The sequence below is a fragment of the Pelophylax lessonae genome (genome assembly GCF_965119305.1).
Source record: "Pelophylax lessonae genome assembly, chromosome: 8".
NCBI classification, from domain to species: Eukaryota; Metazoa; Chordata; class Amphibia; order Anura; family Ranidae; genus Pelophylax; species Pelophylax lessonae.
The window spans coordinates 209,699,258-209,727,144 of record NC_138775.1 but is presented as its reverse complement, the minus strand read 5'-3'; the positions used below and the strand labels follow the sequence as shown (position 1 = coordinate 209,727,144).

At 44.1% G+C, this 27,887-nt stretch overlaps 1 protein-coding gene across 1 annotated transcript in view; it reads left to right on the top strand.

The window, feature by feature from the left end:
• Nucleotides 1-18,195: 18,195 nt before the first annotated feature.
• The window catches only part of DNM3 (dynamin 3), a 483,071-nt gene continuing 473,379 nt past the window's right edge, over nt 18,196-27,887 (top strand). Inside the window, exon 1 of the mRNA XM_082266577.1 lies at nt 18,196-18,431. Within this exon, the coding sequence (XP_082122703.1) occupies nt 18,247-18,431 (185 nt within the window). The 5' untranslated portion in view covers nt 18,196-18,246. The remainder of the gene's footprint in view (nt 18,432-27,887) is intronic.

The following is a 27,887-nucleotide window of genomic DNA, read 5'->3' as shown; positions in this document are numbered from 1 at the left end:
CAAAAGTTATTGCATTTACTAACTACCGGAAAGATTTATGTCATTTTTATTTTTTTTTTTTTTTTTTTTTTACTAGTAATGGCAGCGATCTGCGATTTTTTTTGTGGGACTGCGCCATTGCGGCAGACTGATTGGACCCCCTAACTGAACACTTTTGGGAGTACCAGTGACATTACTACAGTAATCAGTGCTATAAATATACACCGTTACTGTCAAAATGACACTGGCAGGGAAGGGGTTAACTTTATTGGTGATCAAGGGGTTAAGTGTGACCCTAGGGGCGTGATTCTAACTGTCAGGGGGCGTGGCTTGTTGGATCATCACAGAGACATGCGATCCTATATAGCAGGATCGCATAGCCTCTGTGATGATCTAAGGGAGAATGACAGACGGCTGTGTTTACATCAGCCATCTGTCTTTCTCCCTCTGCAGCGGGAGATCATGAATGACCGGTGGCCATGAGTGACAGGTGGCTGAGCGAGTGACGTACCCCTACGTCACTTTGCCCAGCAGCGGCTGCCTGCCGCAGTATATCTGCGGTGGGCGGTCGTTATGTGGTTAAAACAACATAAATAAGTATATATAATCACTAAAAATAGTCAAACCATATATACAGTATCTCACAAAAGTGAGTACACCCCTCACATTTTTGTAAATATTTTATTATATCTTTTCATTTGACAACACTGAAGAAATTACACTTTGCAACAATGTAAAGTAGTGAGTGTACAGCTTGTATAATAGTGTAAATTTGCTGTCCCCTCAAAATAACTCAAAACACAACCATTAATGTCTAAACCGCTGGCAACAAAAGTGAGTACACCCCTAAGTGACAATGTCCAAATTGGGCCCAATTAGCCATTTTTCCTCCCCGGTGTCATGTGACTCGTTAGTGTTACAAGGTCTCAGGTGTGTTAAATTCGGTGTTGTTGCTCTCACTCTCTTATACTGGTCACAGGAAGATCAACATGGCACCTCATGGCAAAGAACTCTCTGAGGATCTGAAAAAACAGAATTGTTGCTCTATATAAAGATGAAGAAAGAAAGAAAATGGCCTCTGCCCCCACCTATTACTGGCCTTCATGGCAAAGAACACATGGAAGGGCTCCACACATGAAACAAACAAAAGTAAAATTCCCAGCTCAATCTGCCAACCAGTTTGCTTACCAACCAAATTAACCTGTCTAACAGTTTGCGTCAAAACAGGGGTTTAGTTAGCAAACATTTGCAAACGCATGTGAAAGCTGCAGGGCCACTCCACGGCTCCCTGTATTACCTGCAGTAATTACCTTTCAGGAAGGATGGGCCACCTCCAGGCTCACCTGCCCCCATCTATCCATTCGCTTGCATGTGCTTCCACTGTGAAGACTCTTATAAATTCATTAGAGTAGGACTGCAGGTAATACAGGGAGCCGTGGAGTGGCCCTGCAGCTTTCACATGCGTTTGCAAATGTGTGCTAACTAAACCCCTGTTTTGACGCAAACTGTTAGACAGGTTAATTTGGTTGGTAAGCAAACTGGTTGGCAGATTGAGCTGGGAATTTTACTTTTGTTTGTTTCTATATAAAGAAGGCCTAGGCCAGTGCTGGCGAACCTTGGCACCCCAGATGTTTTGGAACTACATTTCCCATGATGTTCATGCACTCTAGTAGTTGAGCATCATGGGAAATTTAGTTTCAAAACATCTGGGGTGCCAAGGTTCTCCATCACTGGCCTAGGCTATAAAAAGATTGCCAAGAAACTGAGCTGCAGCACGGTGGCCAAGACCATACAGTGGTTTAACAGGACAGGTTCCACTCAGAACAGGCCTTGGCATGGTCGACCAAAGAAGTTGAGTGCACATGCTCAGCGTCATATCCAGAGGTTGTCTTTGGGAAATAGACTTCATCAAATTGGTCTGCATGGCTGTCATCCCAGAAGGAAGCCTCTTCTAAAGATGATGCACAAGAAAGCCCGCAAACAGTTTGCTAAAGACAAGCAGACTAAGGACATGGGTTACTGCCTACAGTCAAGCATGGTGGTGGGAGTGTCATGGTCTGGGGCTGCTGGGAAGCTACAGTCCATTGAGGGAACCATGAATGCCAACATGTACTGTGACATACTGAAGCAGAGCATGATCCCCTCCATTCAGAGACTGGGCCACAGGGCAGTATTCCAAAATGATCACGACCCCAAACACACCTCCAAGATTACCACTGCCTTGCTAAAGAAGCCGAGGGTAAAGGTAATGGACTGGCCAAGCATGTCTCCAGACCTAAACCCTATTGAGCATCTGTGGGGCATCCTCAAATGGAAGGTGGAGGAGCGCAAGTTCTCTAACATCCACCAGCTCCGTGATGTCGCCATGGAGGAGTGGAAGAGGACTCCAGTGACAACCGGTGAAGCTCTGGTGAACTCCATGCCCAAGAGGGTTACATTGTAGCAAAGTATAATTTCTTCAGTGTTTCACAAGAAAAAATAAAAGTTACAAAAATGTGAGGGGTGTACTCACTTTTGTGAGATACTGTACATATGTGGTTATATGTGATAAAATAAAAACCTCCATTGGGACATTAATCGCTATATTTATCATATATATAGCAGTGCTCCTCGTCAAACTGAAAAACTCCAACAATCATTTAACTGTGTCCCATGAATGTCCACTGTGAAAAAGAATGTTACAAGTATCCTCTTGTGGATAAACAATTGCAACCCATGCTTCATCGAAGGGCTCCACCACCAATAGAAATGCCCGCTCACCTGGGAAGTAGACCTATATAAACATACAGGTCACAAAACTCTTAAAAGCTGTTATACTGTATCTGCAAAGGGTGGGCCAACTCAATATTAAACCCTACGAACTAAGACTGGGATGCCATTAAAGTTCATGTGCGTGTAAAGGCAGGCACCCCAATACCTTTGATAACATAGTGTATATTGTCTGAGTCACAGACTGATTACCAGTGTTTTTAGTACAGTCTTGCTGCATCAGGCTCCAGACCGTAAGTGATGTCACTTGGCTCCGCCTTACACATTAAAACACTATCTGATGTGGCTTTGTCAGTGGCTTCTTTAGTTCATTTGGGGACTTTTGGCATTACTTAACCTCTCTACACCCCCTATGAACCGGAGCAAATTTTACTTTGGACTGCTGACACATTTTTCCTGTTTTGGTTTATGCCGCTTAACGCTTTGGGCAAAAATGCAGCTGTATGAGTAGACTCATATCATACAATACTGCGTTGTTCAGGTCCTTAAAAAACAGTTTGCAGTATAAATCTGAAGACAACATCATATAAACCCATCTGCATGAGCCTTACAATCTGAAATTGCTGGCAAATGGTGGGGGAGAAGGAAGGGGCGTACTACACATTCCATGTGTACTTCCTTGAAGTTTTTTTTGGGACTGTGTAGTATGTCCAATGTCTACAACTGGGTAAAGTAAAAAAAAAAATATCATATACAGTATATTTGAAATCAAATCTTTATTATTTTGTGTGATATAACATGGTGTGGGAGATTTTCTGTCAGTCACAGGCTGTGTCATGCCCCTCCAGCCTGTGTCATAGAATTAGAGAGAGGTGAAGCCTCCATTAATCTACATGTAATACCCCACCCCTATTGTGTTTAGCTGGTTAGTGGGCGTGGAGGGGGAAAGGAGGGAGTGGACTATCATTTACCCTTTTGTATACACCCACATGTGTGACTCCATAGTCACATGGGCTGCTCAACATAGAAACTCACTGAAAACTGAGCATGGGCAGAGCTGCCAACACTGCTCTGCAAAATACCTAGCTGAATTGGGGACATGAACAGGAGGTGGAGATAGAGAGCAGCAGGATCAACCAGGTTTTTTTTTTTTTTTTTTTTTTTTTGCAGACTACAGAAAATTAATCTCATAGGGACTAACTGAGTAAGAACAGCATGTAATACACCATTTATTGATATTTTTTTCCAATGTGCCCACCGCATAACCTTGAGTGAAGTTCTCCAATGCTCCATCTCCGGCACAGGCACTTCACCTCACTTCTCTTGGCTTCTGTGTGCATACATGAGATTACAGGGTGATGTCCCATAAGGGCAGAAGCAAGGTTTGGGGACATACATGGAAGACAATCCAAAATTGCATTGGCTTCTATGCCATCAGAAAACAAAGGATGATACCACCAAACACAGTAGGCATATCAATAGAGCTTTATACAATCTTTACTAATGGTAGAGTGAAGTTAGGCAATGATGTTGTTATTATCCACTTGCCGACCGCCCCATAGCAGTTTTACTGCTGCAGGGTGGCTGCGCTGCGCAGGACCACGTATATATTTGTGATCCTGAACTTCTGGGTATCAGGCACAAGTGCGCACTGCCGGCAGCTTGCTCCCGATGTGATTCTACACAGCAGGAGCTGATCAGCAGGTCTCCCAGACCCCATGTCTGCCGGCACCCACTGATCTTTCTGTACACAGGCAGAACAGTGATCTGCCTATTTTGTAAACAAGGCAGATCGATTTTCTGTCTGTAAGGAAGGCATTGATTCTGTGTCCCTGCAAAGCAAAGCAGGAACACGGATCAATGCCTTCCTCTAGGAAAAGCACCTTCCCCACAGTAGTAAATCACTAGCTAACCACACAGTTAACCCTTTGATTGCCCCTGATGTTAACCCCTTCCCAGCCAGTGACATTAGTACAGTGACAGTGCATATTTTTAGCACTGATCACTGTATTAGTGTCACTGTTCCCCAAAAAAGTTAGTGTCCCCACTGTCTGCTGCAATATCGTAGTCCCGCTATAAGTTGCTGATCACCACTATTACTAGTAAAAATAAATAAATAAATAAAAATGTTATTTATAAACATTTTTCATAATTTGTAGACGCTAAATCTTTTGCGCAAACCAATCAATACACGCTTATTGGATTTTTTTCTTTACCAAAAACTTGTAGCAGAATACATATTAGCCGAAATTGATGAAGAAATTCTATTTTTTTTATTTTTTTGAACAATTACCCACTGGGCACTTAAACCTCCTTCCTAATCAAACCAATTTTCAGCTTTCAGTGCTCTCACATTTTGATTAAAACAATTACTCATGCAACACTGTACCCATATGAAATCTTTGTCCTTTTTGTTTCACACAAATAGAGGTTTCTTTTGGTGGTATTGAATCATCATTGTTTTTTTTTATTTTTTGCGCTATAAATCAAAAAAGACTGAAAATTTTGTAAAGAAATGCATTTTTCTCTTTCCTTTTTTAAAATTTAGCAAATTTAGTAATTTTTCTTCATAAATGGTGGTCAAAAGTTATACTGCTACATAGCTTTAGTAAAAAATAACCGAAATAAGTATATATTGTTTGGTCTTTGTGAAGGTTATAGAGTCTACAAGCTATGGTGCCAATCATTGAAAGTTCAGACACTAACAAGCCAGGACAGTACAAATACCCCCCAAATTAAATCTTTGTGGAAAGCAGACATTCCAAGGTATTTAGTAAGAGGCATGGTGAGTTTTTTGAAGTTGCATTTATTTTTCACAATTCTTTGCAAAATGAAGATTTTTTTTTTTATTTACAAAATTGTCATATTACCAAGTTATTTCTCACATACTGTATAGGCATACTTGCAACTACACCCCAAAATACATTATGCTACTCCTCCTGAGTATGGCGATACCACATGTGTGAGACTTTTACACAGCCTGGCCACATACAGAGGCCCAACATCCAAGTAGCACCTCCCTGCGTTCTAGGAGCAAAAATTACACATATAATTTCCTGACAACCTATCCCACTTTTGAAGGCTCTGGAGCACCAGGACAATGGAAACGCCCACAAAATGACCCCATTTTGGAAAGCAAACACCCCAACACATAATCTAGGATGCATATTGCACCTTTTTAACATGTCATTTTTTCCACAAGTTTTTGGTAAATGTGGAAAGAAAATGAAAACGCATTTTTTTTTTTTTTTTACACAAAGTTGTCCATTTATATGATATTTCTAACACATAGCATGTACATAGCAAAAATTACACCACAAAATACATTCTGCTACTCCTCCTGAGTATGGCGATACCACATGTGAGAGACTTTTACACAGCCTGACCACATACAGAGGCCCAACATGCAGGGAGCACCGTCATTTCCTGACTACCCATTACACTTTTGTGAGGCACTGATGAGCACTGATGTGGCACTGATGTGGCACAGATAAGCACTGATGTGGCATGGATGTGGCACGGATGAGCACTGATGTGGAAAGAATGAGGCAGGGATAAGCACTGATGTAGCATGGATGTGGCAGGGATGAGCACTGATGTGGCATGGATGTGGCACAGATGAGCACTGACATAGCATGGATGTGGCAAGAATGAGTACTGATATGGCATGGAAGAGCACTGACGTGGCATGGATGTGGCACTGACATGACATGGATGTGGCACGGATGAGCACTGTCGTGGCATGGATGTGGCACGGATCAGCACTGATGTGGCATGGATGGGCACAGATGAGCCATGATTGAGGCATGGTTGAGGCATGACTGAGGTATGATTGAGGGATGCATGGGCATGATTAAGGCATGGATGGGCATGACTGAGGTATGATTAAGGAATAGATGAGGCATAGAGGAGGCAGGAATGAACACTGCTGCAGTCTCCCTCCTCTCCTCATAGGCTGTACTGATCGCTGTGTACAGCGTGCGAAGAGAGGAGAGAACTGAACTGGACATGCACCGGTTTCTTGACAGCTGATCGCTCCGTCATTGGATGGAGCGATCACGTGGTAAAGGGCCGCTGTCATTGGCCCTTTACCACAATCCAATGGACCCGGTGACCACAAGCACTTCCGTGTACGTGCCTGATTCTTGGAGGACATCATTGTACGCCCTCCCAGAATAAGTTGACCGCGCTGTAGCCGTCATTTAACTATGGCACGGTCGGCAAGTGGTTAAAGCAGAAAGTAAAAAAGGTTTTTTTCCTCAAAAATAACTTGTTTTTTTTTTTTGTTTATAGCGCAAAAAAAAAAAAACCCGCAGAGGTGATCAAATACCACCAAAAGAAAGCTCTATTTATGGGGAAAAAGGACGTACATTTTATTTGTGTACAGCGTTGCACAACCACGCAGTTTTCAGTTAAAGTAACGCAGTGCTGTATCACCAAAAAAATGGCCTGGTCAGGAAGGGGAGCAAATCTTCTGGAGGTCAAGTGGTTAATATTATACAGGTTTTATATACCACCAACAGTTTGCACAGCGCTTTGCAACATGAAGTTTTGACTTTCTGGAGTCATGGACTCCGGGGTTTAGTATTGCTTTAACCACATCCATACCGGCGCATAGTAATATGACGCCGGCAGGATGGCATTACCGTTCCGCGCGCAGCGCGGCGATCGGGGGTGAGGCTCGTCCCTCGGACATAGCCCATCCCTGATCAAGGTAAACAGCCAATAGATATTGGCTGTTTACCATGTGATCGGCTGTGTCAGTCACAGCCGATCACATGAGCGGCTCCTGCACGAGCCGCTCGTTCTCTCTGCAATGCGCGCCCCCGGGGGCGCGCAGAGCAGCGATCGGGGACGAGGCTCGTCCCTCGGACAGAGTCGATCCCCGATCTAGGTAAAGAGCCAATGAAATTGGCTCTTTACCACGTGACCGGCTGTGTCCAATCACAGCCGGTCACAAATGTCAACAGAGAACACGGTAACTAGCTGTCACCGTGTTCTCCTCCTCACACACTGATCCTGTGTGAGGAAGAGAGTGTGGTAACAGCTAGTTACCAAATACAGTGCACCCCAACCACACTGATTTCCCCCCCCCAATAAAGAGTACCTGTCACTAGCCCATCAAAGTACCCGAGTACCTGTCACCAGCCCATCAGGTACTCTGATGACAGGTACTCGGGTACTCTGATGGGCTGGTGACAGGTACTCGGGTACTCTGATGACAGGTACTCGGGTACTCTGATGACAGGTACTCGGGTACTCTGATGACGGGTACTCGGGTACTCTGATGACAGATACTTGGGTACTCTGATGACAGGTACGCAGGTACTCTGATGACAGGTACTCGGGTACTCTGATGACAGGTACTCGGGTACTCTGACAAAAGGTACTCGGGTACTCTGATAACGGGTACTCGGGTACTCTGATGACAGGTACTCGGGTACTCTGATGACAGGTACTCGGGTACTCTGACGAAAGGTACTCGGGTACTCTGATGACGGATACTCGGGTATTCTGATGACAGGTACTCGGATACTTTGATTACCTGTCAACGGAGTACCCGTCATCAGAGTACCTGAGTACCTGTCACCTACCCATCAGAGTACCCGAGTACCTTCCACCTGCTCATCAGAGTACCTGACGCCTGAAGTACCCGAGTACTTGCCGCCTGCTCATCAGTACCCATCACTACTCATCAGTACTCATCAGTACCTATCACCTATCAGTACTGATCATCAGTACCCATCAGTACAGTATCACCTATCAGTATCAGTACTACTCATCAGTACCTATCACCTGCCTGTCACCTGCCCATCAGAGTACCCGAGTACCTGTCACCTGCCTATCGGAGTACCCGAGTACCTGCCACCTGCTCATCAGTACCAGAGTACCTGTCACCTGCCTGTCACCTGCCCAACAAATTACCCGAGTACCTGTCACCCTTCATACAGCCACCATGTCCAAGTCCAAAAAGGTTTATATTTGTCGTCCGTTTAAACCTAAATACCGGTGTTATGGTAGCAGATAGCTGCCATAACCCTGGTATTTTTTTAAACGGTGGACGGTTGGCTTTCCGATAAGGGTGGTCCCAGCGGCGGATTCGCCGTGGGTTCACCCTTCCGGGATGGCGGAAGAGGTGCCCCCCCCCCCTCCCGCCGCGTCCGGTCCTTTTCCCCGCTTACCGGACCCGCCGGCAGCGGGGAAAACGATCCGGTCCCGGATCCTCACAGACAGGATGTCGAGTGAGGGCAAGCTTGCCCTCACTTGACTCTATGGTCTTGGAGGACCGGAGCTACGGAAAATGTTGTTGCCTAGCAACCGGTTTAAATGTCCTTTTTTTTTTTTTTTTTCATTTTATATAATAATTTTTTTTTTTTTTTCTATCTTTTAGTGTACTTGTGAGATCTGAGGACTTTTTGACCCCAGATCTCACAAAAAGAGGTCCTGTCGTGCCTTTTTCTATTACTAGTAATGTTTACATTTCTTGTAATAGAAATAAAAATGATCAATTTTTTTTTTTTTTGTTAAACGGTGTAAAAATAAAAAATAATAAATAAAATAAATAGTAAAAAAAAAAAAAATTAAAGCGCCCTGTCCCCGTTAGCTCGCGCGCAGAAGCGACGCATGTGGAAACCCCGCCCACATATGTAAACGGTGTTCAAACCACACATGTGAGGTATCGCCGCGATCGTTAGAGCAAGGGGATTAATTTGAGCCCTAGACCTCCTCTGTAACTCAAAGATGGCAACCTGTAGAAATTTTTAAATTGTCGCCTATGGGGATTTTTAAGTACCAAAGTTTGTCGCCATTCCGTGAGCGTGCGCAATTTTGAAACATGACATGTTGGGTATCTATTTACTCGGCGTAACATTATCTTTCACATTATGGAAAAAAATTGGGCTAACTTTACTGGTTTCTTATTTTTTAATTAAAAAAAGTGAATTTTTTCCAAAAAAATTGCGTTTGGAAGACCGCTGCGCAAATACGGTGTGATAAAAAATATTGCAATAATCTCCACTTTAATCTCTAGGGTCTCTGCTAAAAAAAAATATATAATGTTTGGGGGTTCTAAGCAGTTTTCTAGCAAAACAACTGATTTTAGCTTGTAAACACCAAATGTCAAAAATAGGCCTAGGCAAGTGGCTAGGATGCATGATGATGCTCCTTGGATGTTTAGGCCCCTCTATATGGCTAGGCTGTGAAAAAGTCTCACACATGTGGTATTGCCATACTCAGGAGGAGTGGCAGAATGTATTTTGGGGTGTCATTTTTGCTGTGTACATGCTATGTGTTAGGAATATCCTATAAATTGACAACTTTGTGTAAAAAAAAAAAGTTTTTATTTTTTTCCCACATTTTCCAAAAACTTGTGGAAAAAAATGACATGTTCAAAGGACCCATAATGCCTCATAGAATATACGTTGGAGTGTTTGCTTTCCAAAATGGGGTCATTTTGTGGACTTTTCCATTGTATTGGTGCTCTAGGGCCTTGAAAAGTGTGATAGGTAGTAAGAAAGTTTTATGTGTATTTATGCTCCTAAAACGCCTTATGGTGCTACTTGGACGTGGAGTCTCTTTTTGTGGCCAGGCTGTGTAAAAGGCTCACACATGTGGTATCACCATACTCAGAAGGAGTAACAGAATGAATTTTGGGGTGTCATTTTTGCTGTGTACATGCTATGTGTTAGAAATAGCTTATAAATTGACAACGTTTTGGGAAAAAAAAGAAAAATAATTTTTTTTCTTAATTTTCCCAAGAATTGTGGGAAAAAATTATAACTTCAAAAAACTCACCATGCCTCTTACTAAATACCTTGGACTGTCTACTTTACAAAAAGGGGTCATTTGGGGGGTATTTGTACTGTCCTGACATTTCAGGGCCTCAAGAAAGGAGATAGGCAGTCAGTACATCTGGTGTGATCAATTTTCAGTAATTGGTACCATCGCTTCTAGACTCAATAACTTTCACACAGACTAAATAATATACACTAATTTGGGTTAATTTTACCAGAGATATGTAGCAGTATACATTTTGGCCCAAATGTATGAAGAAAAACGGAAAATTCCTATCATACTTACCGTAATTTTCCTTTCCTGATAGTCTCCATGGCAGCCTACGTGTGGGTTAACCCCGCCTCCACTCCAAGGGTATAGGACCCCCCTCCCATAAATTTCAGCTCTCAGGTACAGCAGGTGTTCCATATCTTAGCCGAATCCAAGACGAGAGGGTGGGTACTCCGGCTGCCATGGAGACTATCAGGAAAGGAAAATTACGGTAAGTATGATAGGAATTTTCTGTTTTCCTGTCTGTCTCCATGGCAGCCTACGTGTGGGAAATAACTAGCTCACTCCACACGGGTGGGAATGCTTTAGCAAAGAAAATTTTAATTCATGCTATTTGCAGACAAAACAGTCAAACCAAAATTAACTGAGGACAGAGAAGCAGGCTCTACACAATAGTGGGTCATAAAAGTATTGACTGATGACCACGAAGCCGCTCTGCAAATCACATCTGGAGCCACGTGCCGCGAAGCCGCCCAGGAAGTAGAGATACTCCTTGTAGAGTGCGCCGTCACCGCCTCCGGAGGAGCCAGCCCCTCAGCTCTATAGGCCTGTTGGATAGCTGCCACTATCCATGAAGCGATAGTCCTAGATGAAGCAGGTTTACCTCTGTTCTTTCCCCAGAACAGGACAAAGAGGTTGTCAGACTGCCTGAATGGTGCAGTTGCTTGAAGATAGGCTTTTAAGGATTCTCCTACATCCAACGGATGAGGATTGGACTCATTAGATGAACGGAAAGTAGGCAGGACAATCTCCTGATTCTGGTGAAACACTGAGGTGACTTTCGGATTTGAATTCAGCCTGGGTATCAGTACTACCCGATCCGGAAAAAAAGTCAAGAATGGTTCTTTACATCCGAGAGAACTTAATTCAGAGACCCTTTTAGCCGAGGTAATGGCTACCAGGAAGACAGTTCGGATGGTCAGGTCCTTGATAGAAGAAGAGGAATCTATGCCCGATTTGGAGAGGGCATTTAGGACAAGAGGTAGATCCCATTTCGGGAACCTAGGTCTTCTCTGAGGATTGAGCCTGATTGCTCCTTTGAAAAATTGTTGGATTAGTGGGTGTTGGGCCCACATGACCCCGGAGAAGGCCGATAAGGCCGAAACTTGAACTCTAAGAGTTGCCACTGAAAGGGGCATATCCAGACCAGCCTGAAGAAAACTTAGTATTTCTTGAATCCCAGGGACTGAGGAAGACATACCTTCAGGATATGCAGACTCCATGAATCTTGCCCAGATTCTACAGTATACTTTATTAGTACTTGGTCGTCTAGCATTCATCAAGGTGGAAATGGCTGTAGATGGGCAGCCGAGCGATTCCAACCTTTCCCTCTCAAGAACCAGACCGTCAACCGGAGAATTGCAGGACAGGGGTGCACTGATGTTCCCTGAAGAAGCAAGTCTGGTCTGAGGGGAAGAGGGACCGGGTCCCGGTAACTCAGTTGTAGGAGTAGCGGAAACCATGGCCTGTTCGGCCAGAAAGGCGCCACCATCACTATCTCCACATCTTCCGCTTGAAGTCTTTGCAGGAATTTGAGAATGATGGGTACTGGAGGAAAGGCATAAGCCCTGCTGAACTCCCACCTGTCGGTTAGTGCATCTGTCCCGTAAGCTTGAGGACACTTGCCCCTCGTGACATACTTCCCCAACTTGTGGTTGCAAGGGGAGGCGAACAGATCGACTTCGGGAGATACTCCCAACGACAGAATCCATTTGAACGACTCCACATGGAGCGACCATTCGTTGTGGTTCAACTGGACCCTGGACAGAAAAATCCGCTTGAACATTCTGTGAACCTGGGATGTAAACTGCCGAGATGTTTACTAGGTGAGTCTGGGCCCAGGACATGATCGGGTCTAATTCTCGTAGCAGAGAGAGACTCCGTGTCCCACCTTGTCTCTTCACATAAGACACTGCCGTGGTGTTGTCCATCCGAATCATTACAGATTTCCCCTCTAGCAGGTGTTGGAAAGATCGAAGACCCTGGTAGGCTGCTCGGAGTTCCAGTATATTGGAGACTGGAGTGTGTCTCTGAAAAGACCATCTCCCCTGTGTCATCTCTGTCAGACAATGAGCCCCCCAACCTGAGTTGCTGGCGTCTGTTGTGATTATAGTCCATGAGACTGGAACCAGAGAATGACAGTTGAGCAGATTCCTGCGTTGCAGCCACCAAAGAAGACTGTATCTCATGCTGGAGGAGATATGAATGTACTGATCTTTCTCTTCTGTGTTCCATTGTTGTAGGAACCCTTTTTGGAAGGGCCTCATATGCCAGAGAGCCCATTTGACCATTGGAGCCGTGGACACCATGGTGCCAATGATTTTGAGGCACTGAGAGGCTTTCAGCCGAGGAGAGGAAAGAGCCGGAAGGATTCTCTCCCTCACTACCGGTATCTTCTCTAATGGGAGAGAGATTGAATTCTCGACGGTGTCGAATTGCGCCCCAAGATAGACTAGGCGCTGAGTAGGCTCCAGCTGACTCTTTTGTAGGTTTAGCAGCCAGCCAAACTCTTTGAGGGTCGATATGACCTGATCTCTGTGTGCCAATAATTGATCCTTTTCTTGAGACAGAAGCAGAAGATCGTCTAAGTAATGATGTAGACGTATACCTTTCAATCTTATGAAGGCTACCACTGCTAGAAGAACTTTGGTGAATACTCTGGGTGAGGTAGACAGGCCGAAGGGTAGGCAAATGAATTGCAGATGCTGATTCCGAACACAGAAGCGAAGATATTTGTGGAAGTCGGTTGCCACAGGTACATGAAAATACGCATCCTTTAAATCTATTGAGGCGAGCCAATCTCCCGGCAGTACTGCCCTTTGAATAGTTGAGAGTGTTTCCATCTTGAATTTTTCGTTCTTTATGAACTTGTTCAGGTATGTGAGATCTATAACAGGTCTCCAGGCCCCGTTCTTCTTCTGGACTAAGAAGAGGGGTGAGTAAACCCCTTGAAATTTTTCTTGTTCCGGAACCGGAGCTACCGCTCCTTGAGCCACCAAAGCGTCTACATAGGCGAGCAAGACTTCTCTTCTCTCTTCTAGACAGGGTAAATGAGTTGAGATGAATCTTGGAACTGGATCTGCCAGAAATGACCATCTGTGGCCTGTAGAGACCGTCCTGACGGTCCAAAAGTCCGTGATTGAGGCCGCCCAGACATGCTGAAAATGGAGAAGACGTGCCCCCACCTGACATGCCTGGACGGGCCCAATCTCAAAAAGATTTAGTGGAATCTTGTCCAGCAGGCGCTGGATTTTTTGATGACCTCCGAGTAGAGGATTGACCACCTCTCCAGTTTCTTCGGAAATCTCTATTAGGCTTGTAAGAGCGTGCATCTCTTGATCTCTCCGTGTATTGCCTCCTAGGTTGAGGCTTCTTCTGACCAAATAGTCGTCTGTCTTGCGGGAGGAAACCTGACTTTCCGCCAGTAGCCTTGGCAATGGCGCTGTCTAGTTTGTTTCCAAAAAGGGAAGTACCCTCAAAAGGGATCTTACACCATGCCTGTTTAGAAGCTGGATCTGCAATCCACGGGCGAAGCCACAAGGCCCTCTTTGCTGTTACTGAGGATAGCATCGATCTGGACAGCAGACGCAGAACATCAATAGATGCTTCTCCTAAAAACACTAAAGCCAGCTTGAGTTCGTGAATAGGGGAACTTTCTACGGCTTCTTCCGAGAGACTTCCAAGTTTGGATTCTATATCGGAAACCCAGACTTCCATGGCTTTAGACATTGTTGCTAATGCCATCACAGGTTTGCAGGCCGCGCCGGCCATCACAAAGATCCTCTTTAGGTCCAGATCTATCTTCCTATCCAAAGGGTCTTTGAAAGAGACCGCGTCATCTAGTGGCAAAGTGACATGCTTTGCTAATCTTGTAACTGCCGCATCCACAAGAGGAGCAGATTCCAGACGGGCGACATCTTCAGGTTTAAAGGGATATAATTTCCCAAGTTTGGAGGATAAGGAAGACTTACTATCCCCTTTACTCCATTCTTCAGTAATCACCTCTTGTAATTCAGAGAGGGAAGGGAAGTTGATACGCTCCTTACCAAGGTGCTTGAAGAACTTCCGCTGCTTTTTCTGAGGAGACACAGGATCCTCCCATCTGAGAGCTTCTTTAATGGCTCTGATCAGGGGTGAAACTAGGGCGAACTCAAAGCCGCCTACAGCCCCTTCTTCTTCCGAATCACTGTCAGATGACTTTGCAGAAGTAATACTCGGTTGAGAGGGGCCTTGATCTTCCTGCACTTCCCCTGGAGAACTGGATGTGGTGGGACCAAGTGGTGGGACTGTACCCCATTCTTTCAGGGACTGTTGTACTATTCTCTTCACTAGAGATTCCAATCTTTGATCCTTTTGCCCCCTCTCACCGGCTGCATGAGCAAAACATGGCTCACATAGGGACTTGTCCTCCGGGACATGCTCCCCACAACCCCAACAGGCTCTCTGGTGTGTGCGGTGACTCTGGTATCGTGTATGGTGTCTGGGGGAGGAATTGGAGCGTCTCCCTTGTTGCCTACTCCCTGATGGAGATTCACGGCGTTTAGATCTGGAGGATGAACTCCCACGAGGTCTGACAGGGTCTCTTTCTTGTGGTAAATCAGGCCTGGGAGAGCTGATGGAAAAAAGAGAAAATCGGGGAGACACTGGATTTAGCCATGACCTAGGGACCAGCAAGCCCTCCCCGCCCCCCCCTCTGAAAAATGCCAGCACCCACCTGTTGTGAGAGGGCTGGCCACAGGAGGGCGGTGACGCAGGATCCATACTTCAGGCCAAACAACCAGACTGATAAAGAAAGGTAATACATATCAGACACCATGTCAGTGATACATTGTGAGGTGACAACCCTCCGCCCCCCCCCCCTCTGCAGTCAAGTCTCCATTGCACATACCTGTAGCAAGGAATCCAGAGACACTGGGAAGCTGCCGCAACGCCCACAGTACATTCCCAAAGTACAGGGGAATCGTCAGCTGTTTAAATCTCCCGCCGGAATGACGTCAGCGGTGATGCGGCCGCGATCGCTAATGCGCATGTGCGAACCAAGCCTCGACTTCGCTCGCGGCGCACTGCGCATGCGCGGGACCACGAAGCGTCTACCGATTGGACGCTAGAAGCAGAGGAGGAAGAGGAAGGGTTTGTTGGAACGCAGGAAGGGTTTGCTGGAACGCAGGAAGCGTTCCAGCGCCATTGGGCCAAACAAACAAATTGTACAGTGATAGAAAAAGAGACAAACAAAGTGTACATAAATAACAAATACCGCTGCCATGAAGGGAAGCAATGCGAATCTTCAGACCCATGTCAGAGAATGCCAATCAAGCTTCAGTCAACCGCAGAGAGCAGGGGATTTTAAATGTCACTCACCCGCCCGTGGCTGGGCTCTGGACATGCAGACACCATCCAAAGTATCCTAAGGTAAGCTGGACGTAGTAAGACATCAGAAGTGTAGGTCCTTGGAGGAGGACAAAAAATGAACACCTGCTGTACCTGAGAGCTGAAATTTATGGGAGGGGGGTCCTATACCCTTGGAGTGGAGGCGGGGTTAACCCACACGTAGGCTGCCATGGAGACAGACAGGAAAATTAATTTTTTGCAAAATTGTATAATAGAAACTAAAAAAAAGTGTTTTTTTTTCAAAATTTTTGCTCTTTTTTTGCTTATATCACGAAGAAAAAAAAACCCAGTTGTGATCAAATACCACCAAAAGAAAGCTCTATTTGTGTGAAAAAAATGATAAAAATTTTGTTTGGTTACAGTGTAGCATGACTGAGCAATTGTCATTCAAAGTGTGACAGTGCTGAAAGCTGAAAATTGGTCTGGGAAGGAAGGGGGTCTAACTGCTCTGTATGGAAGTGGTTAAGAAATGCAGATTTTAACCACTTCCCGCCTAAGGACGTCATCTGATGTCCTGGACTTTGGGGATTTCTGAATGATGCCTGCAGCTGACGGCGATTCCCTATCCCCTGTTCCCTGTAAAAACAATAAAAGCGGCTTTACAGTGTTGTCCCCCCCCCCCTCCTTCCGCATTCTGGTGCTTCTACCGGTTCGACCGTGCGATCGACGAGCCAGAGAATGAATTACCCGGCGGCAGTCATTTACCATAAAGCTGACCGAGGACCAGATGATTCCCGGTCATCTCTATGACCTTCGGAGGCTGGGCGCGGCGTTATGATGTCACGTCCGGCCTCGGCATTTATAAACACTGCTGTGTGTTCGGCTGCATTCCTTGCAATAAGAATAGGAATAAAAGTGGTAAAAAAAAAAAGTAAAGGGAAAGTGTCAACAAAAAAAAAAAAAGTAAAATAAACAACAAAAAAAAAGTAAAATAAACAAGAAAAAAAAAATTTAAAGCGTCCCCGTCCCTGTCCCCCATGTGCTCACACACAGACCCGAACGCGTATGTATGTTGCACTCGTATATGTAAACGGCATTCAAATCACACATGTGAGGTATCGCCACGAAGGTTAGAGCGAGACCAATAACCCTAAGACTTTATCTGTTACTCTAAACAGGTAACCTGTAAAAATGATTAAAGCGTCGCCTATGGAGATTTTTAAGTACCGAAATTTGGCGCCATTCCACGAGCGTGACATGTTAGATATCTATTTACTCGGCATATCATTATATTTCACATTATACAAAAAATACCGGGCTAACTTTACTGCTTTATTTTTAACTACTTGCCGAACTCTCACAGTAATACTACTGCGGCAGGTCGGCTCCCCTGGGTCCAGCGACGTAGACCCAGTATAAGTATAGAGAGGCTTATAGTTTGGTACTTCTGAACATCATTTATTTTAAAATTAGGTAACTTTCATTACAGCTTAAAAGAACCAGCTGGAGATCTAGTCACGTCGGGCATTATATAATTTTATCACAAATTATTTTTCACGGATTTTCACATTTTCGTATAGGATTATTATATATTTTTATATTGGATTTATATTATATTTATTTAATTTGTGCTTTATTTGAGTGCGGTCTCTTGCCAAATTAGTACCCCTGAAGAAACCTCAAGGCACCCTGGTTGAAAAAGGCTGCCCTAGGGTCTCTGTAAATATATATATATATATATATATATATATATATATATATATATATATATATATATATACAGTATATATGTTTGGGGGGTTCTGAGTAATTTTCTAGCAAAGCAATGATGGTTTTTGCATGTAAGAGAGGAGTGGCAGAATAGGCATAGGCTGGAAGTGGTTAATATGTGTCATGAATGTATAAATTGCCTGGTATAATAGGGGTGATAGTCACATGTAGAATTATATAGTATATGCAGCTCCTTGTGTGTAGAGTGACTTCTATTTGTATAGAGGAGAGGAGAGCTCAGTGCGCATGCTCCGCCTGTCTTCTCCTCCAGCACCGGAGACAGCGGTCGGAGCGGATCACTGGCTGTAGGCAGAGCGGAGGGACCGTGCTACCCCGAGCCTCCGACCACACACAGCTCCGTGCGCCCCCTCTACCGGGAAGGATAACCGGCACCCAATGACCGACCAGAAACTTCCTGTGATGGGTAACCGGGAGATGCAGGACCTGATCCCGCTGGTGAACCGGCTGCAGGACGCCTTTAGCGCCATCGGGCAGAGCTGCCACCTGGACCTGCCGCAGATTGCTGTGGTGGGCGGGCAGAGCGCCGGGAAGAGCTCCGTGCTGGAGAACTTCGTGGGCAGGTGAGAGGGCGGGGCTTCAGGTGTGCAGGGTGGGGCTGGAGAACCTCGTGGGCAGGTGAAAGGATGGTAATAAGGGGGCTATTGTGGTCCTGAACACTTACATGGAACATATACAGCCATGTACATCCATTTATACAGAAGTCCTTCATGCTGAGTGGTGTGAAAGGGGGGAAAATTGGAGATCCTTTGTAGTTTGCTTCTTAACAAGATATCCGTTTTTAGCTTTTTTTTTTAATGTGAAACGTGCAGCAGAGTGCAAAATATTTCATTTACAGTCATCTGCCATGGCTGATGCTTAAGGTATAACAGAAAGCAAAACTTTTTTTTTTGTGTAGTTTTGAATTGAGTGGAGAGGGATCAGAGCACCTGCTTTGGCATTTATTGCTGTCTGTGTCCCCTTGTTAGGAAGATTCTCTCTCTCTATTTGTACTGATGACTGATATCACCAAAAGCAAAAGAAAATCTGAAATTTTGAGTTGTCACCAGAACAGTAATAGGGGGAAATCTTTCAATGGGGACACTAGTTCTGGTGATTACTAGGGATTTACCTCAATTATTTGGGACATGGGGCAGAGATGGCAAAAAAACAAAAACAAAAACAAAAAAATGACAAGGGTTATAACCCTTCCTTTATCCAAAAAAAATAAATAAATAAAATGTTTTGGCTTCAGTTCCAATTTCAGTCTTTACTTTCATGGCAATTAAAAATTAAAGGAGAAGTACAGCCAAAGCTCATTTGGCTGCACTTCCCCTGTAGATCACAGGAGTGCAGTTCGTTCTGAACACCTGTGACCTGTTTTCAGCAGACAGCGGGCTGTCGGCTGACGCCACAGGACCGGTCCAGGCTCGAGCAAGATTGCGACAATAAAATCGGGAAGCCGCTGAGAGCCTGAGCCAGCAGGAGGGCAGAGCAGAGAGCTGCAGACTGGGAGCTGTGGGAACTGAGTGATCTAACACTGCCAATCCCTCGGTTCTCAGTGTTAGAGCCGGCGGGGGACAGATGCAGCATTGGACAGATGCAGCATCCACCTAGGTAAGTATGATTGGGGAAAAAAATCCTATACTTCTCTTTTAGGAAAGCAATTAAAAAAAAAAGTAAAAACATTTTAAACTGTCCTGCTGCCCACCCCACCAAACTTGGCTCTGATAAAGCCCTTTCATACTGAGAAGTTTTTCAAGCTCTTGCGTTAAAAAAAGCACCTGAAAAGCTCAAGAAAAATGCTTCCCTTTAATGTCAGTGAATGTATTCACACTGGGACGGTGCACTTCCATTGCAGTGAATTTCTGGCGGTGTCAGATGAATGGTCCCCTGCTGCATGCAGTGGTTTCTTCCAATGTCCGCAGTTACTTAGAAGTGGGCAATGGGATCAGAGAACACAGAGGGGGACAGAGCATCTGACATGTTCTGGGTTGCTTGCAGAAAGTTTACCTCAACAGGGGGGGGGGGGGGGGGGGGATTAATTGGTGGATTTTGATTTCTTTTGAGTGGGCAGATGTCAACATTTCTGTCTGTGATCAATTAGTGATATTTTTCACTTGTGACCCCTGTCAAATGGGTCAGTGTGCGGAGGTTATCAGGACCGGGATGGTACAAACAGTGATAAAAGCACTGTCAAAACTTCAAGCCCCTTTCTCTACTAAAATGTCTTTTTTTTTCTTTGCCTGTGTTGGAAAGATTCACAATTGCTTTCCATCCTGAAGTGATGAGAAGTCTCCCCTAGAGAACATAGACAGCAATGAAAACCTGATGGAGGATCTAACCCCTCTTCAATCTGTCCAAACCTGATGGAGGATCTAACCCCTCTTCAATCTGTCCAAAAATGTCCAATAGGAAATAAAAAGTTTTGGCTGGAGTTGAACCTTAAAGCATATCTCTTTAAACCCCAAAAAAGCTAATAAAATAATAAAATAAATAAATAAATAATATAAAATAAAATAAATAAATATAATAAATAAATAATAAATAAATATAATATAAATATAAATAAATAAATAAAAATTAAAATAAATAAAAAGCATCAGTTCATAAATGGGCCAGTTAATAATAACAAAGTGAAATAAATAAAGTAAAAAAATGTGATCCGTGTGTTCACAATGCTATAAATACGCCAACTGATAATACAAAAAAAAAAAAATGAAATAAATATAGTCAGTTCATGTATTCATCATCTCATATCAAAAGTCCATGGATTAATCAAAAGTCCACTAAGTGAATAAGGAGCTCTTAGTGACATTTAAATAAATATAAAGTGCTCCAGTGTTCAAGTGCTGCTCCCCCATGCACAGCTACTTACCAAAGGACAAGATCCCAACATGGGGAGATCTATCTGCACTTTATTAAAAAAACACTGCTGAGGGTCCAAACTACCGGCTCCAGGTCAGTATCATCAAAGGATGTCGCCCAGAAGCACTCTGCCTCAATCCTTAAACACAGCAGCACTCCACAGACAGTACCCAAATAAAACAAAGGAGAAGCTTCATGGTGCATTAATAAACAGTTTATTAAAAAGAATATGCACTCACATGACACATTGGGAAAGCAAGCGATATACAGTATCCAACGCACCCGCCGGTGTGCATGATGACGTCACAGAACAGCTCCGCCCAATGCGTTTCCCCTGAACAGGCTTTATTGGGAAAGGAGGCGCCCTCCTTGCTTTCTTCCCAATGTGACAGTTTTCTGCACCATTATATTGTAGGAAGCTTAGTTCATTTCCTGGAATGTTTTTTTTATTTTGGGTTTGGCACATATCCCCATGGTAGTGCCTGACTTCCTATTCCTTTTGTATGAATAGCTTTCTTATTAGCCCTACAAATGTGCAGAATTGAAGAACAAGATTCATCACCCACTATAAGCTTTACTTGGGTTTGCCATAAAGTTCTCCAACTTTGAGAAAGACTCAGCAAAGACTGCAACATTCCTCTGCAGTGGATCGCTTTTCAGTGTAGCAGTATTTAGCAGCTGTTCAGGAGGCGATCCTGCCACCTCCTGAACATCTGTTTTTTAATCCCTGACCGGCTGTAGCATTAGACTTTGGGTGCGCGGCTGGGTGGTGGTAAAGTGCAGCTCATCTGCCATGCCGTCACTCCCCCTCTCAGCTGCCTGTGTATAAGAGTCCTAAATGTTGCATTCACCAACATTACCTGCAGGTGTATCTTCCTGGTGCATGTGTTTTAAATGTGTTTTAACTGGCAGTGATTGAGGCACCTACAGTGAATATTTGGTAAATGGCACATTCACTGCCTTAAGCTGGTATACAAGCTGGTATACGCTGTTAAAGTGGAGCTTCATCCAAAAGGGGAAGCTCCGTTTATTTGCCTCCCCCCTCCACTGCCACATTTGGCACCTTTTTGGGGAGGGAGCAGGTACCTAGTTTTGACAGGTATCCGCTCCCACTTCTGGCTGACTTTGCCATGGCAGACTCATCCAGAAGTTTGCCCCCCACCCCCCACCAGGCCATTCACAAAACGCATCGTGCTTTGTGCATGCACAGTAGGGAACCCATATCCGAGATTGCAGCGGCAGCACACAAGAGCTGATTGAAAAATCAGCTTGGGTGAAGACACCACTGGATTCGCGGACAGGTAAGTGTTCTGATATTAAAAGTCAGCAGCTACAGTATTTGTTTTAAATACATTTCATTTTTTCTAAAGGAGCCTGGAGCTCCTCTTTAAGCCTATTACACACAGGTCGAATTTCGTCCGGCATCAGCCGGTTCAATAGAAACCGGGGACATTCGGCCTGTGTGTATGGCAGCCGGTCTGAAAGAAGTCGGCTTCGGTTGAAGGCTCGTGACCGAAAAAGGGTCTTCCGACTGGCTCCTGGCCAATGGCTGAGAGCGCTGACCAGAGTGTTCTGGCAGGGGGGCTGGCCCCCTGTCAGAACACAATAGAACAGCAGGGGAGTTCACTGTACTAACATCAGATTGTTAGTACAGCGGCTCCGACCTGAGCTGTCAGTATTTTTTTTTTTTTTTTGTTCAACCTGCTGGGTTCAATGGAAAAAAAAAATAGTGGTGTGTACTAGGCTTAAAGGTGTAGTAATGTCAGAAGGTTTTTTTTTAATCTTATTGCATTTTATGCATTAAGATAAAAAAACTTTTTTATGGTGCAGCCACCCTCGGCCCCCCTAACGCTTACCTGAAGTCCCTCTTAGTCCAGCGATGTCCACAGGTGTCTCAGCTGTCTGAGATTCTTCCTCCTGATTACCATTGGCTGTCGCTGCTGTCAATCAAAGTCAGCTAGCCAATCAGGAGAGAGAGGAGGTGGGGCTGGGACAGGGCTCCGTGTCTGAATGGACACAGGGAGCTGTGACTCGGCTTGGGTGCCCCCATTGCAAGCTGCACCATATTTTGCAAATTTTGCTTTTGCGGCACTAAACAGGAGGGAGGGGCCAGGATCACAGTAGAGAGACCTGAGAGGAGAAGGATCTGGGCCTCTCTGTGCAAATTCACTACACAGAGCCGGTAAGTATTAGGCTACATTCACACCGGAGCGTAGCGTTTTCACGCATTATTTACTGCGATTTTACCGCGATTTTTACAGCGATTTACAGGCGTTTTTTTGTGCAGGCGTTTTTAGATTGAATAGTGACCAATATGGAAAACGCCTGTAATCTGCCCAAAAAGAAGCTCATGTACTTTTTTGAGCGTTGGGCGTTTTGCTCACAGCGTCAAAACGCTCAGATGTGAACAGAGGCCATTGAAATGAATAGGAGGCGTTTTGAGAGCTGATCCTAGAGCAGAAAAACTTCCAAAAAACGAAACGCCTACGTGTGAACGGAGCCTTAGAGCAGCATGATTAATCATTAAAAAATCGCAATCTTGATTCACCCCTTCCTCACTATCTTAAAACGACATGTCAGAGCTGTTCTTTGCTCACTCACAGCTGTAAAAAAAAAAGAAAAAAAAAGAGAGCCTCCAACAAATGTTTATCAACATTGTTAAGGCTGCTAGATAACTATAAACACAATGTTTTACAATGTATCTTTTCCTTCTTTTAGACCAAAGGAATGAACTTCCATCTGTAAGTGCCAGTTCACATACCTGCGATGGGGGAACCTTGCGAATCCACTGCGGGTTCCAGCATCAAATTCAACTCCCAGGCAGTTCACACTGCCATATGCGAATTGTTGGGTGTGTCAATACAAAGTTAACGACACCCCCAGATCAGTTCGCATATCACAGTGCGAACTGTCAGTTCAGGCATGAATCGGATCACATAGGTGTGCACACCACCATGCGATCAGATTCTTGTGCGGATCCAAAAAAGGGTCCTGTGCGAATTGTTTCCAAACGTGATGTGATTTCAGCCATACAATCTGTATGCCTGAATTAGCACCGCACAGACATCGCATGTTATTTGCAGAGCAGTGCACTCCGAATCACATGCAATGTCTGTCATCGCACATATGTGAACAGGGACTAAGTGAGGGCAGTTTAACCTCTTAAAGACTATATATTTTTCTGACACTAATTGCTTACAAGTTAAAATCTGTATTTTATACAGTACATGTATATTAGCAAAGACCTTAGAGAATAAAATGGCGATTGTTCGATTGTTGCAATCTTTTATGACACACGGTATTTGCGCAGAAGTCTTTCAAATGCAGTTTTTTGGGAAAAATATACTTTAACCAGTTTACGACCGCCCTCCGCAGATGTACTGCGGCAGGCAGCCGATCCCAGGCAAATCGCTGTACATGTACACTGCTCGCTCTCGGGAGGCTAGGGGGCGAGAGTGCGCTCCTGCTACCGCTCGTCAGTGGAGAAGCCGATGAAGCAGGCAGGCGGCTCCGATTGCCGCCTGACACCCACGACCATTCCCCGCTGAGAGAAAAGGACGGGCAGCTGTTGTAAACACAGCTGACCGTTCTTCTCCCTGAAATGATCATAGAGCCCCTGTGTTCCTTCTATATAGGATCACATGTCTCTATGGTCATTTCAGAAGCCACGCCCCCAGTTAGAATCACTCCCCTAGGCTCACATTTAACCCCTTGATCACCCATAATATTAACCCCTTTCCTGCCAATGTCATTATTACAGTAACAGTGCATATTTTTAGCACTGATTACTGTAGTCATTTCACTTGTCCCCCCAAAAGTGTCAAAAATGTCAGTTTGGAGTCTGATCTGTCCGCCGCAATGTTGCAGTCCTGCAAAAAATCGCAGATTGCCACCATTACTAGTAATGGTCAGGAAGGGGGCAAATACTTCCGGTCTTAAAGTGGTAATGAATTAAAAAAAAAAATAAACAGTAAAGTTAGCCCAATTTTTTCATATAATGTGAAAGATGATGTCACGCTGAGAATTGTGAGCTTCATTCTAAGCAAAAAAAAATTGTGATTTTCATTTTTTCCAGAATCGTGCAGCTCTAGTAAGTATAACATGTTTGTTATTCTTATATGGAAAAAAATGAGACTTTACAATCACTTGAAGTCTTTTTCATTCAGCCATCCACTGATTCCTCCATCCATGCAAACAAGGTGGATGGAGGAATCCCCCAGCCGAGACATTGTATAATGACAGCAGTCAGTGTGATCTGCTTGTACTTGTAGTGCCACACTAAGCAAAGAATGTATTGTCCCATTGGTACTCCGGCATGAAATATCACCACCCAGTAGTGTGTAGCAGTGTGTAGAGCAGGGTGTCTCAACTAGGGTTCCTCCAGAGTTTGCTAGGGGTTCCTTGAGCAAAGTATAATTTCTACCTCTTAGATAAGTTTCCACTGACACCATTGATCTTTTTCAGCTATCTGTAAGGGGGTAATTCTTCAAAATAAACACAAGTGTAAGGCCTCTTACACATGATACTCCTGTTTGAGCATCTCCTTTTTCAGCCGTAAATTTGTCCTATTGAAATGCGTGCATTTTCGCGCATATGCGTTCGCGCAAATTCACGTCTTTTCGTGCCAACGTGTTTTTTTTAAATATGCAAATTAGCATTTTTCAGATCAACAGTATGTTTGTGTGCGTTCATTTGTGCGCAATTGCGCTTATTTGCGCACATTTGCGCATTTTAGGTGTAAATTACTGTCCAAAAATGCAGATTACTGAAGAATACACGGCGCTCATTTACACGCCTGGGTGCATAGGCACATTACAATGAATGGGCTGTATTTTAGCTCAGAAAAAAAAGCTGTACTGAGCATTTTTAAGCTGCAATGTGCAAGAGGCCTAAGGGGTTTTCTTCCCACTTACCATCACACTAATGTATCATGAGTTGTAGACATAATCATTTTGAGCAGGGGTTCCCTGAGCCTGGAAAGTTTTTTTCAGGGGTTACTCTGTGTTGAAAAGGTTGAGAATAGCTGGTGTAGAGATATCGCTACTCTCCCAGTCCAGTCGGTGTTGTCAACATATGTGAGATGGCCTCAAACTTACATGGCTCCATCCACCAAGGCTTAAATACTATACTATGCAGTCGAAAGGAATGCATGAGGACTCAAGGTCATACAATGCGATTAGAGGAGAAGCGTTTTAACCTCAGGCAACGCAGGGGGTTCTTTACTGTTAGGGCTACAGGATTGTGGAATTCTCTACCACAAGAGGTGGTTTCTGCGGGAAGTATGGTTGCTTTCAAAAGACTCTTGGATGTACATCTCAAGGATCAGGACATTCAGGGGTATGAGAGATGATTACAGGCCACACACACCTACACAGGTTGAACTGGATGGACTATTGTCTTTATTCAACCTCAACTACTATGTAACTATGTAATACAGAGGTGTCATAAACAGCAGTAAGAATACACAGATCAATACCTACAGCTGAACTGCCTTCAGCTGCTGATTGAGGAACATTTTCAAAGGGGGATTTTTTTCACTAACCCAATTACAGTTTCATGTGTAACGATATACGGCAATTGTATTTAGTACAGTGCACCTAGAAATTGCACATTCATTTTTCCACTGGTATATACATTTGCACGTTTGGCATTTAATGTGTATCAGCAAATTAGTCACCTGATCCAGGTTCATTTATACTGGACTATTGCACTTTATATTTTTTGCACATTGCATTGTTTGCACATTGTATTTTTTGCACCTTATATATTTGTTCTTTGCACCTTATATATGCTATGTTAGTCAATCTACAGAGTTGTGGCACCACCACCACTCACTTAACACATCCAATTTTTCAACGAGTTCCTTCGACAAAAGTTGATAAAAAAATTGACTGGATGGGATGAATTTTGATCAGTGTATGGCCAGCTTCAGAAATATGTCCTCGTGCTTTTATATATATCTTATTAAACAGAAGTATAAAAAGGAGTATCTGTATCACTGGCTGAGAAACTGTGATGCAAATCAAGAATAATATTGTATATGCAACCCATTTTTTATTGTATTGTCCTCTGCCGCATTATATTTTTTATCATTTGTTTTTTACATTTAGTTGGTCATTGAATTGTTTGATGGTCATACTGATGTTTTTTCTTCAGTAGATGACTATGGAAATTATTATTTCCTCTATATGAGTGCATTAACAGTAAGTTGCTTTCCTGTAGTCAGGGGTTTAGGTGCACATTTTCTGAGACATTCACACTGCTTCTTCTACATCATCGTGCGCTGGTTCCCAACCAAGCAATCTAGCCATGAATTTGCCTGTTCTGGTAGAATTACTCTTTCTTCTGAATGGCTTGATTATCTCTACAAAATAGTCGGGTTCTCCTATTTTTGCATCAATAGTAGCATTCATTCGTTGGTCATCTTTGATGTCACGGACTTGCAGTTCACAAGCAAATGAGTTTCATGAATTTATTTTTCTCATTGAGGTTTATTTATGCAGAACGATTCTCTTCTAAGTGTGAATGGATTTGTGTTCTTAAATGATCCCAATATATTGTATATATCAAACTGTACCCATCTTTGCTGTTAAAGTTATATTAAATTCTTGTTTTTTTTTTTTGTTTAAAAATAACAAACATTATTTTTATTATTATTATTATACAGGATTTATATAGCGCCAGCGCTTTACAATAAGGGAAGACAATACAGTTTCAATACAATTCAATACAGGAGGAATTAGAGGGCCCTACTTATTAGAGCTTACAATCTAGAAGCATACAAACATGTTATACTTACCTGCTCTGTGCAGTGGGTTTGCACAGAGCGGCCCAAATCCTCCTCTTTTCAGCTCCCTCGCAGATTCTCCTGGCCCCTCCTACCGGGTGGCCCCACAACAAGCAACTTGCTATGGGGGCACCTGAGCTGAGCAGCTGCTCTGTGTGTCTATTCAGGCACAGAGCCATGGCTTGGCCCCTGCCTTCTCTCTCATTGGCTCACTGACTTTGATTGACAGCAGTGGGAGCCAATTGCGCCCACTACTGTCTCAGCCAATGAGGAGGGAGAGTCCCCGGCAGCCGAGGCTCTTGTGCAACATTGCTTGATAAAGATGGGCTCAGGTAGGTATTAGAGGGGCTGAGGGGGGGGGGGGCTGTTGCACACAGAATATTTT